The 21,345-nt window shown below is 40.7% G+C and overlaps 1 protein-coding gene across 1 annotated transcript in view; it reads right to left on the bottom strand.

Moving 5' to 3' along the window:
- The window catches only part of LOC136874758 (alkaline phosphatase), a 220,959-nt gene that overhangs the window by 52,772 nt on the left and 146,842 nt on the right, over positions 1 to 21,345 (bottom strand). The window contains exon 5 of the mRNA XM_067148428.2: positions 2,900 to 3,107. Within this exon, the coding sequence (XP_067004529.1) occupies positions 2,900 to 3,107 (208 nt within the window). The remainder of the gene's footprint in view (positions 1 to 2,899; positions 3,108 to 21,345) is intronic.

Here is a 21,345-nt window from a genome sequence, read left to right as displayed (position 1 = left end):
GAATGCCCTTCCAATGCATTCGGTGACGATATGGTCGTTAGTCTGTTTAACTGCACCACAGTCACAGGCTGGGGAAGATCTCATACCCCATTTAAACATCATTGAACCACATCTCCCGTGGTTAGTACGGACTCTGTTGAAGGCTACCCATGTCTTGCGGGGTAAATCAAAGCCAGCTGGAAGATTCTTATAATTGAACAATGCCCGCCATTGAGTCGGAGCTACGCTGTTCCACTCTTGTTGCCAATCTGCTTTTGGATTGAAATCCCTTCTAACAAGTTCCTGTGCTGTTTGAATAGGAGGAGATCTTGATTTGAGGCGGCTGAATCTGACGTTAGCATCTTCATGGATGGGGAGATCAGGATTGGTTAATATCTTGCTGTATTATCTAAACAAGTTGTTCAATCTTCTAATTCTAGGAGGTTCTATGTGGCTGAGCACTGGCAACCAGAAAAGAGGAGTAGATTTTACTGTGCCACTTATGACACGCATTGTTTCATTCAGGACCGTGTCCACCTTTTTAGCATGAGAGCTGTTGATCCATACGGAAGAACAGTACTCAGCTGTGGAAAGCACCAGCGCCATCGCTGAAGTACGCAAAGTAGATGCAGAGGCTCCCCATGTGGAGCCAGCAAGTTTGTGAATGATGTTGTTGCGTGACCTTAATTTGGCTGCTAGGTTGGTTAGATGTTTCCTGTATGATAGCGTTCGGTCGAGAGTAACTCCAAGATATTTGGGGTTGGCATTGTGAGGGAGAAGACTTCCATTAAGTGACACATGTGATAGTAGTGAAAAACAGAAGGGAAACAATGGAGAGCGGTATTCGGAATGAGGGGATAAAAATTAAAATTCAGCCACGGACAAATTCGATGAACGAAACACAGTTTCGATGGTGACTTCATGTGAGGTGAATGGAGGAGGGTATATTATTTTCGATAACAATAGGATTCATTCATGCATGGCGAGAGAAGTTGAGAGAGAGAGGGACCAAGATATCGGTTGTTAGACGCATATTTTTAATTATAGAAGATGTTACATGGTCACAGCGCTAGCTTCAAATAGATTATTGTGAAGGCATTCAATCAGAGCAGCGACTGGGAATAAGAATTGGGGGGGGGGGCATAGGGCACAAAATTGTTTAGACTACAAAGAGTACCCGGGTCCAAGGGATATATATCAAGATTGAAAAAATATGCCATGAAATGTTAAGTTTTTTATGCTCTCTGAGCGAATTTCAATAGAGACGTAAAGGTTGACAATCGACCATCTTAAGTGCGTGTTTCAAAATATACAGAAAACCGATTCTCATATGCAACTGCTAATGAATCTATTTTAGAAGACATTAAGTCTATATTTAGACTGATGGATTTACGCATGTATTAAAATCAAATATAGGTACGGCATGATTGTACAATTAAAAAGGCATTTAGTATTTGAATACACACTAACTAACAGACGCTAGATAGAACTGCGCAGACACATTCACTGAGTGCGACTGACAGACTGACGAATGCGCGTGGTAAGTGGGTGACATTAGCAAAAGAAAAAAAAATGATACCACTCCTACCCTTCGTACATTGCTCTGTGAGTCTCCACTACTTGCCGTAGCGCTGTACAGTTTGGCTAGCCACGACGAACGACATTGTGTGCGTGTTTCCGCTAAGTATTTTTCTTAATAATTAAATAAAACAAAGGAAGGTATTAGCTGAAAAGAAAACAGGCTTTATAAAAAATAATTTCCAGTTTCCGGCAGGTTAATTCCACAAAGTGAAATGGAGGCTTCTAAAGAAGAGCAAAGGGGGGTGTAGAGCGTTTCCTGACAGCAAGAGTGGGGGGAACGAAAATTCATCGAAGAATGGCACAAGTGTACGGAGAACAATGCATGTCCGCTGCAAGTGTCAAGACGTGGCACAGGCGATTCAGGCAAGGACTAATGTCGTTGGTCAATGATGCACGGTCTGAAACGCCACGCCGCATTACTGATGCCATTGTCCACGTAGTGGGTGCCCTCATTAAGCAAGACCGGCGAGTTACGATAGCAGCCATTGCCGCAGAGTTCGGAGTGACGTCAGAAGGGTTCACGCCATAATTATGGACGGATTGAAATTTCGCTAAAAGTGCCTCATAGAATTCAACCAGCACACAAAACATGTCAAATGGGCCTCTCTCTTGAACATCCGCTGCGCTGTGCCGAAGAAGGGGATGAATTCCTGTCACAAGTGATCGCTTGAGACGAGACATGGTGTCATCACTTCGAACCCTAGTCAAAACGACAAAGTATCCAGTAGAAACTTGCAGGGTTACCACGACCAAAAGAATCCAAGGTGAGATAAAGAAGGCTCTGAGAGTAAAACGATTTACCTCGGACGACGACGCCAAGCAGTATGTTCGGAAATGGTTCACAAAGCAGCCCCAGGAACTTTACAAGACGACCATTCACCACCTTGTGACTCAACAGTGCTCGGCAATACTTTGGAAATAACGGTACAGGTTTCCATTTCATAGCCTGCGGCTCGTTTCTTTCTGAATGGCCTTTATATTAATATCTAAACATCCGGGCACTAATTAAAATAAAATGTAGTCTCTAGATAAAAAGCTCTGAATTACTCAAACTATATTTCATAATGTTTACCATTTACCTATAAATGCATTACGCATACTTTTAGGCAAATTTAATTTTGAATAAGTTCATTATACTGAGGGAAACAAATACATTCATGTTTCCTTTAATGCATTTTGTCATTTTTTCAGATGTCAGAGACAACAATACAACACTTTCCATTTCTCTTTAGTCACGTAAGTCCTTTTCCGATTTCAACTTTAGTCCAAACGTATCATTCAGGATACCATATTTCTCGTAAACCAGCTGCTGTTCTGTGAAATAAGACTATTCACTCACCTAGTAAGTGGTCTATCCTCGCTGGATCCACGTCTTCCAACTGACTCCTGTTCCAGACGTACTGGCACCGCAGACCTCTTCTTTTCTTATCCCGCACCCAGTCGTCTATTAAGTTCCTCCCATCCAGACGACGTCCTTCTTCGTTAACTAATTCTGGATCGCGCGCCACTTTTGGCATCCAGTGACGTCTGCCTCCACCCAACAACACCTGCAATGAACGTAACACGGACTGTTTGTTATTGTAATCGCTACTGCTATGAGAACTGCTCCAATTGAACATTGGGGGGGGGGGGGGCGGGGGGTCTGAGATTGTTAGTGACCCCTATATAGTCTAATAGAAATCAACCCCAACAAAAGAAGGTGGCTAAAAATAGGAAGTTCAAGGAGCAAATGGGTGCACACAGACAGTATAACAAACACATCTGAAAGTCATTTGTTATAGAATCAAAGAAACAGAGTTGATTGCAGAAAGGAAATTTTGTGAGATGTGACAAGTTTCCAGGACACTTGCAATGAATAAATCACTCAAACATGCAAAATATTCAACAACATAAACACTTCGATGAACAGACGATACTAAGGAAAAATTGAAAAAGGGAATCTGGAGGAATTGCCGGGTTACTATATAATCGATGGTTCGTAAAGCACCCAGAATAAAGCTACGAATATTTAAATGGTGGGTTACGACATATCGTGACATTCATTACGAGACATTATGGATATAAACTTAAGAGATAAAAGGGCCTAAAATTCTATGTGCGTTCAGATATAGCCTACTTTCCTCTGAAGTTGCTGAAAAATAACAACTGCTCATTTTTATGTGGCGGCGAAGCTTACATATCCAACTGCGTTCTTCTCTTAACTGCTGACTGTGTACAAGGAATATGTTTACAAGTCGAAAAATAGGATGAGAGAGAAAGACAGAAAGAGGGAATTACAGAAGGCAACATCCCCCCTACAAGAAGTGAAAACTGAGGCTCTGAGAAAAATTAGGACAATTACACGAAAAGATCACATTATAATGATTGAGGTCCTTGGGATGGAAAGACGAGAAGCTGCCCACCACATCACTACCACTATCTGGAAGCTATACAGAACTCCTTACATGATAAAGGAACCAATTTGAAAGAATAAATTTGGAAGAATTACCAGGTCACTAGGTTCTGGATAGTTCCTAAAAGACCCAGAATAATGCAATTAAGATTTCAAAAATGGTGGCAGACCACACTATATATTAGCTTTCCGGAGACAATCTGAAGACAAACTTAAATTATAATCGGAACTTGGGAAACGCCAGCATGAGGCATTTCACTTTTTGCATTAGTGAGGAAACGTCACTCCAGAGTCTTTGGAACATACATACTACAACAAACAAGGTTATGATTTACACTATGTAGACTTAACAAGCGATAATCTCGGAAGTAGCCTATATCCGGAGCTTATGGCATTGAATACGTACTAACCACCATTACAAGAGAAAAAGTGCAAATAGCCATAGATTAGTATAAAGTTATACGAAGTATCCATTGCAACGCCGAGTTAATAATAATAATAATAATAATAATAATAATAATAATAATAATAATCGTACACCCTCAGCTACCGTGTGCAGACATTTTAATTTGACGCCATCTGTCAGTCTGCTCGTAAATTTCAACGTTCCGTTTTATTCTAGGCGTACTAGATGGCAGATAGGGTAAACCGAATCTCTCTTGGACGTCTTTGTCTGAGATTTAATTAATTTTGTCGGGTAAACACCAAATGTGTCACCAGAGACCTTTCACCTGCCGACATCGTACTATGTGGCGTGCCGAATGGACTTTTTTCCTGCCCTTCAAAGGTCCGACTGCATCTGCCGGGATTGAATCAGCTATCTTGGGATCCGGAAGTCGACACTCTGCCACTGTTCCTCAGAAATTCTTGACATTTGACCCGTATGTAAGTTACTCATGAACGTAATAATAATAATGTTAATGTTTTTACGTCCCAGTAACTACTTTTGACGGTTATCAGAGACGCCGAGGTGCTGGAATTTTGTCCCGCAGGAGTTCTTTTACGCGCCAGTAGATCTACCGATACGAGGCTGACGTAGTTAAGCACCTACAAATACCACCGGGTCGAGCCAGGATCGAATCTGAGAAGTTGGGGTCAGAAGACCAGCGCCTCATTCATGAACGAGATGCGAATTGTTAGTAATAGCTTTTTAAAATGTTACTGCTACATTTTTTACAACTTCAAAAGTGAAGCTAAAGTGAGTAATTATTTATCTTCTTTCGAAAACAGAGGTTCTCTCTGAAAGTACAAACCAACATGACACTAACAGGTACATTTATGTAGCGTTGGTAAGGTTTCGCTTGTGACCCCTTCACATTTTAAAATGCGATCATTTTGGCTCATCCTGGAAAATAGCTATATCTGAAGAACTCAGCAAAATATTAATGAATTTAGTTATGAAATGAGAGGTAAAAAATTATTTGATTCTTTGTTTATACTTTAACCAAGAGAAGAAATAATACAAATTAAAAAACAAAACTCACGCAAGTTAAAGAGCAGTGTTGTGCTCATATGGCACGCCCACTATTCTCACTGTAGTCGACAGCAAAGTCCTGAACGATTATTCATGGTGAACCGTGTCGACACGACGGGCCAACGTCAGTACCATAGCAACAGCCCAAGCCAGCCCGCAGCTCTCACTGCATGACGTCACTTCAAAGCGACCCTTTTTAATAATAATAATAATAATAATAATAATAATAATAATAATAATAATAATAATAATAATAATAATAATAATAATAATAATAATAATAATAATAATAATATTATTATTTGTTTTACGTCCCACTAACTACTTTTTATGGTTTTCGGAGACGCGGAGGTGCCGGAATTTTGCTCCGCAGGAGTTCTTTTACGTGCCAGTAAATCTACCGACACGAGGATGAGGTATTTGAGAACCGGACTGAGCCAGGATCGAACCTGCCAAGTTGGGATCAGAAGGCCAGCGCCTCAACCATCTGAGCCACACAGCCCGGCTGATCCTTTTTAAGCTAAAAGCATCAGAGGGTTTTGTATGACTGAAATTGGATGTAGGAGAACTTGTTCTTTTTCTTTTTGCAGGTAATAAATTTATAATACTATTATGTCTGCATTGACTTTTTTAAATGGTTACATTAGATTCCATGCCCGTTCGGGTTCTGTGGATTAAGACATTTTTAGGCAACTTACACGTTCAGATTTTCTTAATTGCCCAACGGATTAAGTAGTGTTTTCATCTTAGTGTTTTCGCAGGAATAAAAGTCAAATTTCAAGAGAAAAAACTGCGGAGGTAAGGTAAGGGTGTATTCTGCCCGAAGGCAGGTCCGAAACTCCGCAGATGTGTGCCTGAGCCGGAGTTTACGTGCGGTAGGGTAGCTAGTTCTTTTCCGCTCCTCCATTCCATTACCCCACACCAACAGCGCGTGGCAACCCATCCAAATCTTGTACACGCCCAATCTTGCTTAACTTCGGAGATCACACGGGATCCGGTGTTTCAACACGGCTATGGCCGTTGACTTAATAGCGTTCAAGGACAATTGAAACGCACAAAGTACAGATGCATGTGCGTGTGAAGTATTCAGTCCGAAGACTGGTTTGATCCTCTACAGCTCCACCATCAACTGGCGTAGATGGCATACGGGTTACTGAAGAGGTATTCTAGGGAAATGAGGAGTGAGGTAGTTTCCCGTTGCTTTCCTCACCGAGCCGAAATGTGCTATTACATATCAGTCTACCAAGCCAACTGAAATTGGCTATTTCAGCTATCGTGTGCAGGCTTTTCGACCTGCCGTCATCCGGGCTACCTGCGCGTCAATATCTACATTTTTTATACTTAACCAGATATTAGAATATACCAGTTCCCTTTTGGGCGATTTATGACGTACCGATATCGTACGATATTGTGTGTGAAATGGATATACGGATGTGTCATTATTATGTATGTACAAGATTACCTTATCCAGGTTCTCTGAACCGAATATAAAGATAATAAAAATTATCTAGAAAACTTGAATGAGCTGTAGCATTTGAAGAATTTTGAAACTAGTTGAAGAATGGCATTTGTCAAGGCCAGTAAAGAAGCCGACTAGTGCGACGGATCAATTCTGCCGTGCTAATGCTGAGTTAATATTTCAGATGGATACAAGAGTGTTCCATTAGATATTTTCTTACAACTTGCTTTACGTCGCACCGACCTGGGAGTGGGAAGTACTCGGCTGTGGCCTTAATTAAGGTACAGCCCCAGCATTTGCCTGGTGTGAAAATGGGAAACCACGGAAAACCATATTCAGGACTGCCGACAGTGGGGCTCGAACCCACTATCTCCCGGTTGCAAACCCACAGCTGCGCGCCCCTAACAGCATGGCCAACTCACCCGATGTGTTGGATTAGAAATCCCCGATCAACGACATTTCTTTTTGTGACTGGTGTACAAAGATAATAGCTTCTTCTGTAATAGATTACCTCGGCGTGGATTTGCTAAGATTTGAGAGAGTGAACTGAGTGCGTGAAAGAGATATTACGAAGTTCCAAAGATTCTCGGAAACGCGAGAGGAAGTCTTTTCTATTTATCTCCCTAGTCGATCTTGAGAGCACATACAGTGGCTATTCAAAGTGTCAGTCGATTTCTGGGAGGTAATAGGTTCCCGATAGCCTTATGTGAGGCTATCAGGATATAAACGTTTGAGTTGGCATGGGACTGCTCCTCGCCAGTGCGGTCAGCTCTTTATCGTCTAATTCTTAGAAATAGTAACTGTCGTAAGCCTAAGATAACTTAGGAGCAAGCTTATAAAACTGGTATGAAGGGGGCTACAAAGAAACGAAATATCAAACAAAGGCGTACGTAGGTGTGAATGTTATTGGAGTCAATAAAATATTTGCAATAATTGAACCTCACTTTTTAAAAGAATGTAATGGGTTTTTCTTTGCGTCCCACTAATTACTTTTGAAAATTTTTTCGGAGACGCCGAGGGGCCGGAATTGTTTCTCAGGAGATCATTCACGTACCAGTAAATCTAGCGACATAAAATATGTTCTTTTAAATTCTTCTTAATTCATTTACTCACAACGTCCATGAAATAAGAATCATCTCCAGAATTTCATCTCGGGTATTGCTTCCGTACTTTAAATATGAATAGTTGTATTATAAGTTACGTTAGTAAGATCAATGGAATATAATTTCGTTGAAAAAAGTTTTGATTTGTTATTTGACATAGTCATGCGGTAATATGAAATTCTCGAACTCCATTGTAGCGGGAAAGTCACGACTTTAGATTTGTGGATTCAAAGAGGTCTCCTCGTATAAATTATCTTCCTGTTGTCAGTTCTGTAGAGAAATAGCAAGATTTAGTAAGACGGATGGAAGGCAGCTTCTCGTGGAGAAGCGTGGGTCACGTGAAGTAGCACGGAAACCATCCTGGGAGTTACTTCGGTACAGAAACCTGACATATATTGTACTAAGCTCAGCTGTGGATTATTAATGCTTCCAAGCTAGTTGGCCTTCCGTATGTGTTTCGTGATTGGTAAACTAGGTAAGTAAAGAAATCTCTATCTTATGAACAACGTCCAAGAATAGAATAACTCAATCATAAATTTATTATTAATAAATTATCATTATTTCACTAAGAAATTGAATGCATTACTAACATAGTTGTGAAATATTATTATTAGTTATTTACTCTCAAAGTGTTTTACTTTCTTATAAAGATGGAGTAGAGTATTGCCCGAGTGTATTTAACAGCTGAACAGCTGATCTCTGTGTGTACCATAACAACACTCACGCTCTCTGTAGATTTACATTCAAAATTGCGAATTAGTGAGTTCTTCGCTGTGGTAGATTCTGCTGACATGTAAAAAATCAAAACAAAGTACTTTTTGTTTGTATTGCCTGCCCCATATGATTCTCTTAAATGGCTTAACGATTACTTTATACCAAACCTGTTCAGTACCTTGCATTTAAATATTTCTGATAATACATGTTTCCTTGTCCACTCTCGGATAATCTTGAATTTTTGTCCACTTCTTAACTCGTTTAGCATGGATCACTTATATTTTATGGAACTCCCTTCAAAGGAAATTTTCTCCTCGATAAATGTGTTATTTTAATGAATGTACACACTTTCCTTTCACACCATGATAAGCGGCATGTTGTATTGTATTGTACCCTACACAGAAGGACCACATGTACCCAGTTTATTCAATATGCAGAATTCCAGAGGGTTTCTTCCTTTCTTCTTTCCTTCCTTTCTTTCTTTCTTTCTTTCTTTATTTCTTTCTTTTACTACCGTTTTTCCCACACCCGTGGAGTCGCGGGTGGGTACTGTGTCGCACATGTGGATTTGGCCCTGTTTTACGGCCGGATGCCTTCATTACACAAACCCTATATGGAGGGATGTAATCACTATGGTGTGTTTCTGTGGTGGTTGGTAGTGTAGTGTGTTGTGTGAATATGAAGGGGAAAGTGTTGAGACAAACACAAATACCCAGTCCCCGGGCCTGAAGAATTAATCAGAGGCGATTCAAATCCCCGAACCAGCCAGGAATCGAACCCGGGCCCTCTGAACCGAAGGCTCAATATCGCTGACAATTCAGCCAATGAGTCGGATAATTCCATAAGTGTCTATGAATCACAATCTCCGTTGAAAGAGCCAACATCTCGCCATGTTCTAAGAAAGAACAGCACAATTTGGTTCCAGGAGAGAGTTTTGTCAAATTCGTTGTTTTATGTACTTATGTACATCTCACATCTCTTCTTGTGTCTGCAAAGTTAAGGGACCCTTCCGCAGATTAAGGTTATTTTTCTGGGTTTCTTAGTACTTCCAAACTTGCAATTAAGATACATAAACAACCTATTATTGATTTTGAGTAATTGCAACTATATTCTTTGGATCGTTACAAATGTTAGTGGTAATTTAAAGGTATATTTTATAGAGGCCAAATAATAGAATGCAACGATTGACTGGCGTAGTATTGTTGGGGACTCAACAAAATAGTGTCAGTCTGGCAAGATGTAGGGAAATAATGAATGCTGATGGCGAAAACCTGCCATGAGGGATTTTTAAGTGTTACTGTATTATAAATATTACAATTACAGTGACAAACTTATCGAATCTTACTTACTCATCAAATGGCTTTTAGTACCGTAGCCTATGTGTCCAAGGACATGTTCGGCTCGCCTGGCTCAGGTCTTTCTATTTGACGGCCATGGTCAACCTGCACTTTGATGTGGGAGGGGGGATGATGATAATGAGGCAGGGATAGGGTGAAACCCGGTGTTGGCACATAGCCTACTCCTGTCGAATATCACCAAGGGGTCTACTCAAAGCTACGTCTCCATCCGAAAGACAAATCACCATCAACAGCGCCATATACCCTTGCTCCATATGGAAACTGTGCAGATGTTTCGAATTGAATCCAGGGTTTTCGCACACAATATAGTGATAAGAAATTGTATACCACCACCTCTTCTACTCTGCCAGCCAACATTCTGATATCGTAAACACAAAATGAGCCAGTAGCCTATGACCTCAAAGTACCGGGATAATGCTGAAGAAAGATCTGTCAAACTGTCAGAATTAATATTATCAATTTTATCATAAAATTGTGTTCACACTTTTGTGGACAATGGAGTCTAATCGTGCTACATGATATGAGGATTCTAGGATCAAACCCTGCGTCTGTGGAGACAGTAAGGACATTCTGCCTTAACCAAATCAGAACCAAATGAAAGATTAACTTTTGTAAACGTTGTCCTTCGAAATTATATTCTTCCGGCCGGCTGAGGTTGAAATCCCGGTGAATCTCACGGGGGACTTTTTCTGCACAATAATGTAACGAGGAGTGTTGATAATACAATTTGGCGTTGTGCCAAATCAGGAGGAAGTGAGCGTAAGTTATCCACGATAAACTGCACAGGTGCTGTGAGTAGTATCCAAAATTGTTAAGGAGTTCATCATAACATCACTTTACGAGATTTTTAAATCAATCTTTATTTATTTATAGATTCAAACACAATCTAAATACACAGCTTTTAACCGTTGAATAACACATGGCAAACTCTATTTCACTTCGTAGAAAATTCTGAAATCGTTGAAAATTCTTGATACGTAGAGATACACATGAAAATTTCACAGCTAAGAACTGCAGTGACATGAAACGTATCTATCGACACTCCTGCATGATGCAAGATAGATTGAAATTGCAATTTAACGGAATCACTAGGTGATGCAAACTCAGATGATCGTAAATTGAAAAACAATTATTTAATTTAATTATTTAATAATTGTAGAACTGAAAAACTTTCAATTAATAATCTGATTTCAACTATATTTTGAAAAGTTTTTCAAAATTTCAGAAATATGAAAATAATTTATCCATCAGTTTTCAGTCATTACTGCTGCCCTAATTGTTAGTGATGCTGAAATTTAGTGGTTGAATGTGGGAGTAACTTTATGGTCAACTAATGGGTACACCTACACAGATTCTGCCCTTAGCCTCTTCATAAGCTCAAAATTACCTGATCTACCAGCAGAATCAATGAGCTTAAGTTAATTTAGTGACATTGTGCCACAAAATGGTCGTCTAGTCCTACAAACTCGTAGACTGAAATTGAACTCAAAAACACAATTTTCGTGAGTTATTTTAATTCTATGTTCAAGCATTTTCTATTTGAATTAAGCTCAAAACATGTGCAGTTTGTCCTTTTACTTTCCGTTGTGTTTAGTAATGAAAATGTTGTCGATTTGAAGATGTATCAGATGAGAACTATATAGTCAATAAATGTAACATATTTCACGTTAGTTGTCACATTCATACTTTTTCAGAGATAATACACTGTTTTAACTAGTACATCGTTAAGATTTAGCTCCCGTTGAAGATCTGTGGCAGTAGCAGCCTCCAGATCCCACGATCAATGCGTTCAAACGGAACTATGGGAGACAACTCCCGTTAGATAGGTTACATCTACTACATCGCTTTTGAGTTAGTACGAAAGAACACATTTCAATTATAAAAATAATTAATATTGTACTTTATCACATTTCATAATAGATAATCGAAATATCTTCAAGCTGTAGGTATGAGACGATGATATGTACCATATAAAGTTAAGGATCTAAAAGACTCATCGCCTTAACTGTAATCTCCATTTTATCCCTACCAACCGCCTGTATTTCACCATTTCAGGTCTAAATTCATCTATCCGTGATTCTTGTTGACAATGTAGCTCATTCATCATTCTTTCCGGTTCATGGAGTGTAATTTCATTGCTTTCTTCGTTCTCCTCACTATGAACTCCATTGTTCGGGACTTCAACAAAATATTTCCTTTTACTCTCATTACTCCAAATATTGATCAATTTTGAGGGCATCGCCTGCGTGTTCTAATGAGTCTGGAGGCCTACGTTAGGTTTTGGAGAATGGGTAGTTGGTAAGATACCCTGGTGTTTAAACGCTAGGCTGTCTCAGCGAAAGGTAGAGGAATACATTTTCAGGTGAACGGATGGAAAGCACGCTGTCACCCGGCGTAGAACTACTCGGTTCCGACCGTTGTTTTCTCCCATAAAGCAGTAATCACCACCAACACCACCATCTGTTCTTTCCTGCGAGCCGTATCATGTAGCACGATTAGACTCCTTTGTCTATGAAAGTGTGGACACAATGTTATGATAAAAGTGATAATACTAATAATTTCTAACGGTTTGACCTTCAGCATTATCCAGTTTTCTTTGAGGTCATAGGATACACTGTGGCTTATTTTTCGTTTAGACTAAGGATTTCATTCACAATACCCCTCATTACATTATTTTGCAGAAAAGTTCCCCCCACAAGATTCACCGGGATTTCAACCTCTGCTGGCCAGGAGAGAAGAGCTTCAAAGGGCAACAATTATAAATACATAGATACATACATACTGTACATCTTCACTGCATACTGCTTTGCCTTTCAACATTCAGTCTGCAAGCCTCTGTCAATTTACTAATCGCCGCCACAATCCTCTATTTGAAACTAGTTCTGTGGCCTCATTTAGTTCTATACATCTTTAAATCGTTGGAATCTGAGTCTAACCATCGTCGTCTTCGTCCGTCTACCTATCTTACCTTCAATAACAAGAGTCCGTTATTTTCCTACGTGACCTATCCTCCTACATTCCTTCACATGACCCAACCATCGAAACAGCTTCAAAGAACCCCCGAGTTGGGAGTTGAATGGCAAGACCACTTGCAAGTGTATTTCCTGACCCTTGCGTCTCCCGAATATTACAATAAAGTCATGCTCAAAATCTTATATAATGTTTTCCCAGATAAGGACATATAGTCATTTTAAATCAGCATTTGGTTAATCCGACAGTGCCCGTATTTGGTATCTAGGCCCCAGTATCTTACATCCAGATCCTACCTAATGTTCTCTATATGAAGACAGAGTAGAGAAACAGATATTTCCGCTGCTATGTTTAGAATGTATCGTATATACCTACCACAAATATTCCATCACTCTGATCAGCAAGAGCGGATTGCTTTCTCTCAGCTGGCATAACTCACATAATTTACGAGATCCGGAAAACCATGTTTCCACTTCACGATAATACAGGAGGATGGTGACAGCAGTCGATAGTCAAGGGTAGGGAAAATAATATGAGGACGGTGGTTCGCTAGCAGATTGTTTACTGTGGTACGTAACTCAGTCGACCGTAACGCGCAGGTAAGGTGGTAGCGATTAGAAGCGGTTTCGATTCCTACGAGTATTCATTTTTGAAATGGGAATCAACACGTTTTCTAAAATTTAAGTACCAGTCGTTAGGCCAAATTTGGCCACGCATTTACTTTAGTACAAGGGAAACAGGACTGCCGTATCACGGCAACGACAAATCTATCAATTTTATATCCCTATATTTGTGATTTTGATGCAGTTACAATTTTGAAACTCTTAAAGTATATTTTAGCGGTTTTTAAGGATTTAGGATGTACATTATCCCGCATGATAGTACAATAATTGAAACTAGATCTAGGTGCAGCGATGTTAGCGAAGTGACCTCGCAGTTACGATCAGGGGTATTCTGTAAGAAAGAAGTCAGCTCGCGGAAAATAATCTTATAATTACATTGAATTTTTAATACCATCTTTGCATTACATAAGTAATCCCACAGCCGGTCCCAAAGTGTATGGGTAGCGTGACTGTCTCTTACCCGGAGGCCTTAGGTTCGATTCCCGGCCAGGTCAGGGATTTTTACTTAGATATGCGGGCTGTTTCGTGGTCCTGAAGAGCTATCAGATGGTAAAACTGCGGCCCCAGGCTAAAAAGCCAAGAATAACGGCTTAAATTATTCGTCGTGCTGACCACACGACACCTCATAATCTGCAGGCCTTCGGGGTTAGCAGTGATTGCTTGGTAGGCTAAGCCTCTTCAGAGTTGTTGCGCCATTTGAATTGGGTTTAAGGAACTCCACAAAAGCTCACATGATGTAGTGAGTACGATTGTTGCTACCAAAAGGAGGGAACAGTATCGGGAAGCTGTTCGGAATGTGGATATAGGCTGTACGCATAAACCAGCTTCGATGGTGGGGTCAGATGAGGCGAATGTAGGACGATAAGTACGTAGAAGAATGATGGACTCAGCCACGGAGGGTAAGAGAAGTAGAAGGAGTTGAAGGCAATGACGGTTAGACTCCGTTTTTAATTACTTAAAGGCGCTGCCACAAAATTACAGTAGTTTCAAATAGAGAATTTTGGAGGTTTAGTTAATTCACTGACTTCTTCAGGTTGAACGCTGAAAGGCATAGTGATGATCTAAGTTACAGTATTTAGGCAAGTTAATTAACTGACTTGTGCAATTTAGAATTTAATTGAAATTAACGTTGGATTTTCTACCTTAAGTAATATTTAATGACAATATTTTGTAGGTGGGTGTAATCCAATAAATATTTTATATGAATTTAATGATATTGTTTCACTTAATTGTTTTATAACTTACATATACATTTAAATATTATTATTTTGAGATATAGGTACACATTATATTCAAAATGTCAAATAATTTAAGATGAGAACTCAAGCAATCAAACGCTGAATTTCAATCCAAATACAAAACTCTATTCAGCCATATTTTCAAGGGTGGTGCCACTAGAGGAAACAACGAAGTTTCCAACACAAATAAATGTAAACCAAAACCTTCCATGTCAACGCAGTGAGTTAGAAGTGGAGTCATTTTGAATTAACAATGGCTTTTAAAAATCATAGTCCGTGAACAAATTCCTTAAAAAATAATACACCAATCTAATCAGGAAATTATAAAATTATTTTGTGGTATGAAAATTTATAAATTTAAGTGCTTTTAAGCTCTCAAACTTACACTGAAGCGGACTTGTTGCTATAAACTGTAGGTCTATGCGAATTCCGAGATATCTTTAGTTAAAATTTAAATGTTATGTGGGAATTGTTGCTGGTGATACTGCCTGAAAATGGTATATGATCCTACCCTTACAGAGATGCAAAACTTTTACGATAGTCATCATATAGAAATCACAAATTTATTAGTGTGTAGATGGTGTGATGGGTAGTACTGGTTGTAATTAATAGAGAGTGGGAACACCGTAGCGATAGAGGCATATCAGAAGATTCGAAAGTGGTCGCGTTATCGGCTTAAGAGACCACAATGTATTTTGCAGAGAAATTCAATGTGCATGGCGTGGTGTGCCAAATGTAATTAGAATCAGCAGGCATCTAGTCATCAGAATCCGTCAACACCGAGTGAAGGTCATTATCCCAGGAAGATGGCCTCCGCCGATCGGGAGCAACGTGAACGGTGTTAGTGGGACAGTGGTGCAATATCGTACATTCCCACACGTAGGCTGTTACAGTACGTCGTCTTCTATGTTTTCTTTCTGGACAGTGTACGCATTCACTCCTCCCCAAGGTACTATCTGGTAACTCAGCACATGTCTACTAACCTCCAGTGGGACATTGAAAAACACGAACATCTTGAACGACGATAGGGAGGACGCCCGTCCGGGAGAATGAATTCCTACCATGCATACTGAATCAATATACCAACGTCTGCTCCAGGGTAACATGTGTTTTTTTCATTATAGTGTGATTTTAAAAATCATCAAATAAAAGGACACACTGAGAGCATTATATGACAAACGGCAAAGCCTTGTGGAAGATATATACACTGAAAGATCTACTTCCACCCGTCATCTTGAAAAACTGATAGCTTAGCCTATAGCTTGTTCAAAGAATTCTTTCACTATTAGTGAACAGATCTACGTTCTTGTAATATACAATGGCGGAAAATAAAATTTCTACACCAAGAATACATTAGTGGAATAAAATTTAGGCTAACCAATTGTCTAGGTAACATATTTATTTGATTAAAGTTTCCAGGTCACAGGCTCAAGTATGTGCGAGAAGACCTGTCACATGGTGGAATATTAACAATCGTTGTAGCCGCCATGATTTTTAGAAAGCCTGAAAAACGTGCATGCATTTTGTCGTACAAATGCCGTATGCCGTTTTCTGGGAGAGGGTACATCGCCTGTTGTAATTGTTCAGTCAAAACAGTAACGGTTAATGCTGGTATTGGATGGTGCTTACTTTGTCGTCCCTAATTCCCCATACGTGCTCAATGACAGAAAGGTCTGGTGATCTTGTAGACCAAGGCAACTGATTGACACTCTGTAGATCACGTTGAGTGACAGCACCGGTATGAGGTTGAGCGTTACCTGCTGTAAAAGATCCCCTTGAATACTGCGATTGAATGGCAGCACAACCGGTTAAATCGCCAGTCTGACGTACAATTTCGCTGTCAAATTTCTTGGAGTGTTCCAACTGCCAAGGAAAATCACTCCCCGGACCATAACTCTTGCTGTAGGTCCAGTTTGTCGACGCCGCCGACAGCTTCTTGGTTCCAAGCATTCACCCGGCATCCTTCCTACCAAACTACGGCCATCGCTGGCACCAAGGCAGGAACGGCACTCATCTGAGAACAGAAGAGTCCCCACCACCATCCAATGAGCTCTAGCTTGACATCACTGAAGTTGCAGATGGCAGTGACACGGAGTTATTTCCATGAACGCTATAGGACGTCTGGCTTGGAGCTGTTCCTCAAGTAGGCCTAATCGGTTTGTTACAGCTCTCTGTGTCACTCTGGTACCAACTGAAGCTGTAATGGCTGCTACAGATGTAATACGATCCACCACAGCCATCCAGCGAATACGGCGGTCTTTCCTCTCCATAATGGCCCGTGTGCGGCCGGACCCCAGTCTTCTTGACCCTAGTACCTTCCCGTGACCATTGTTGCACACACAAAAGCACTGTGGATATATCCCTGCCAAGTCTTTCTGCAATATTGCGGAAAGAACATTCACCTTACCGTAACCCTATTACACGGCCTCGATCAAACTTAGTAAGCTGCTGACACTGTCTCCCTCATCTACTTAAAGGTGTGTTTGATCTACCTCACAACGTCAACATCGGACAATAACAAAAGCTGACGAAGTGTAGGCCTACAACGCGTATCTAAAGCAAACTTGCTTCGCAAGATCATATTGGCGCTACATGCACCACTGTTCCTCAACCAGCGCGTAAATATGAATAGGCGTCATTTTTCAGATATGTTGGAATTCCATTTTCCGCCAGTGTAAAATAGAAATAAGTTTTGTATGAAGCATATCTAAATGAGACTAACCGATTTCTGAACATCAGCAAGAAACTATTTCCTGTAATATCTAAGCCTCCATTACCCCTTCGAATATCGTAACTCAGTTAGACGAGCCGTACGTTAATACAGGCGGAGTTTCACAATGGTATGCGTTGTTGTTTTTCACGTGATAATTATTATAATGTAATGTTATATCCTTCACTTTATTTGCTATACCCCGCCAGGGTCTAGGGAGGGGTGAGCTAGCTTGGCCTTACCTAAGCAGTCGATGTCCCTACATATGCATTAGCTCGACCCCTCTTGCTCACGTGGCCAACCAATCAGGACGAAGAAAGGAATGCAAGGCCTGCCGCTCTCTGACGTCTCTCCCTCTCATCTCTCTGGATGCCTCTGGCCACTACTAGAAACATGTAGAGGATTAGGATCCTAGAGTGTTCTGAATGTATCCAGCTTCTGGATTGTTCGCGAGCTGCTTCAGTGCCTATATAAGCCGGACGGACGACCGATGAGCTGCCCGGTCTGAAGCTCCGTTCAGTGTGTTGGGGGTTCAGTGTCTCATTAGTGTGTATATACTGCCGTGGAGTTATGATTACTTAGTGCGTACCGCCATGGATTACTGTGCGGAGTACTGTGTGTACTGCCGTGGAGTACTGTATGTGTATTGCCGTCGAGTATTGAGTACTGTTTATGTACTGCCGTGAGCACCGTGCATTCTCTCTCTCTCTCTCTCTGTGTGTGTGTGTGTGTGTGTGTGTGTGAGAGAGAGAGAGAGAGAGATTGCTGTGGAGTTCAGTTCAGTGAGTAGTCTACGGAGTTGAGTTGAGTTGGTGGACTGTTCCAGTTGTGAGTTTCTATTTTTCGTGGTTTTCAGTTCTGTTCTGCTGTGGAGTTCATTCCGTCTTCGGTGTTGTCAGGAGTGTCTTGCGGCATTATATCGTGTCAGTGCAGAGATTACGAAGACTGCTGAAGCGTTCGACCAAAGAACTTGTGTCAGAGACTTCTTGTGACGGATAGTGCATGAGTGCATAATTGGAAACTGTGTGGTACATGATCGGAACTAGTGTAGTTGTGTTAACTTGTAAGTAATAGAGTGAACAACCGGTGTGACTGAGTTAGCGTGAGTAGATAGAGCGTACTAGTGTGTAAGTAATAGTGGATAATAAATCTTAGTCGTAAACTTAAGCTCTACCATTTTTGTGCTTATATATCACCCCCGGCACGTTATGTTACATACATACATATGAAGGCATTAATTAAGGACCATTTGCCAATAAAATCAAAACTACTAGACCTACACATTATTAGTTAATTCCACGTTTTATTCCCTTCTTTCTGTGTAACTCCACCTACTTTTCTACGAATTTCCCATGTTTCTTCAAACGTTATTTTCCGTAACTTGCAGAAGTCTACGTCGATCCTTGTCGTAGAAGCCTGTCGTCTGTGAGGCGAACCATTTCTGAATCGCCTTTTTTACTTTAATGTTGGTCAGCAGAGAGTAACGGGCCACTTACTGTATGACAGTCGGAACAGACAGCAGATGATGTTGTGCTCCTTACGTCATTGTACATCCAGTCAGTGCTCAGATCTGCGGTCACATGACCGAACGTATGCCAACTTTTTGGGATGAATGGAGCAGCTGTGAGGCCACATTGAGATTTCTCCCCTTCTTTGACAGTGTTGGAAGGAGGTTGTGTTTTGTATAATGTGGCGAAATTTTGATACACTGTTATCTATGATAGATATTGTTACTGGAGACCAGAAAGCTACTGATAGTGAAGGCAGTGTAGGTGGTGTGAGCCATGCAATATTTACTTGTCTGGATTAAGTTCTTGGAGATATGGCCAGAATTTCAAGACCAAAATCACGAGGATTTTGGGTTGAGAAAATGTTAAACAACTAAGTGGTATTTTCTATGGAACTTCCTCAACCACAAAATTTATCGCCATTGGAATTGGCCACGTTTAATTATTTTCTTGCCCGATCACGTCATGGGAGTTTTAAGGGATATTCTCTCAAATTAGAATTACCCTGACACAAGCGAGGTATAAATTTCCACCACAAATTCTAAAAAATACATAATATCGTCGCTGCAGGGACAAAACCTCTTATGTGAAATATTTTAGCTTAGATCTTTGGCCGGTAAGGTTTTGTCATGTAAGGTGCAATATTGTGTGAATGTGGTCAAGGCATTCTCGCTCTTCATAATGTATGTGTTGCGGGTCACTGTATCTGGAAAAATATTATCACATAGGAGGTTTTGTCCTGGCAACGACGATATTCAACTATATTTTAGGTGGAGAGTAAATACTTTCAGACCGGGCGAGTTGGCCGTGAGCGTAGAGGCGCACGGCTGTGAGCTTGCATCCGGGAGATCGTGGGTTCGAGCCCCACTGTCGGCAGCCCTGAAGATGGTTTTCCGTGGTTTCCCATTTTCACACAAGGCAAATGCTGGGGCTGTACCTTAATTAAGGCGACGGCCGCTTCCTTCGATCTCCTAGGCCTTTCCTATCCCATCGACGCAGTAAGACCTATCTGTGTCGGTGCGACGTAAAGCAACTAGCAAAAAAACTTTCAGGAGTTTCAAAACAGCTTTATTCTCAGAACTTAGAGCAATTAAAAAACTAGCATTTCGAAATACAGTAATAGCTACATGTTAGAATGTTTAGTAGGTAATTTAAATTGTAAATATTGTTTTTTTAAGTTGTTAATACAAGTACATACACATTTTGATAGTGCCTATTTAAACTGCCTCAAAGAGTATTTTAATGCCTAACATGTGCTATGTGTAGTCATGTCAGATTGTTGAAATGAGCCAAGTCTGAATGGCATAGCCTGGTTGCCAGTAACCTAGGAAATGACCCATTGCTCGTAATCAACATCGCACTGAATTACTCCTGTTAGTTGATGTGCGCTTTGTCTCTTCTCCTGCCATTCATATCCACTAAATATCATCACTGCTACAATTCTACAAAGACAGTGTGACACGTACAAGAGCTTGTATGAAATTAGACCTAGGATTAGTAAGGAAGAGGATGTAGTCTGTATAATGGAAACTATTCCGGCATTTACGCAGATTTTATGTGGGAAACCACGTAAAGGGCCAGTATTGTAACTGTTGAGAGAGTTAGTTTAACCCACGCCACCTGAATAGTTTATCGCATGAGCCGTTCCTTTCCCTCAAAGTAGTTTTTTGCAAGCTCCTTTACGTCGCACCAACACAGATAGGTCTTATGGCGGCGATGTGACAGGAAAGTGCTAGGAGAGGGATGAAAGCGACCGTGGCCTTAATTAAGGCAGCCCCAGCATTTGCCTGGTGTTAAAATGGGAAACCACGGAAAACCATCTTTAGGGCTGCCGACAGTGGGGTTCGAACCTACTATCTCCCGAATACTGGATACTGGCCGCACTTAAGCGACTGCTGCTATCGAACTCAGTGCCTCAAAATACACCCTGAAATGGAACGCTTGCCGTGGTAACACTCAGCTCCGTTGATGAAGTGGTGAATTCAACCGTCATTAATAGGTCAAGTACGAGAGTCAATCAGCACAAATCCACACAATAGTAGAACATGTGTCTGTAAACTGGCTCCAAGCTCTAAAGAGGAAGGTGAATGTGCTCTTGGCCCATTTGTGCCAACAGTGGGCCAGTGGAGATCGTGTTGACTGGCTGGTGAAAGATGAAAATGGAAATCGCTTGTTTCGTACGGAAGGCGTTCAGGTCTAGTGAGGCTTCTAAACACAATAACATTACACTGATCTT

This window comes from Anabrus simplex, chromosome 5 (assembly GCF_040414725.1).
Source record: "Anabrus simplex isolate iqAnaSimp1 chromosome 5, ASM4041472v1, whole genome shotgun sequence".
In the NCBI taxonomy this organism is placed as follows: Eukaryota; Metazoa; Arthropoda; class Insecta; order Orthoptera; family Tettigoniidae; genus Anabrus; species Anabrus simplex.
This window is presented reverse-complemented; position numbering and strand designations above follow the sequence as displayed.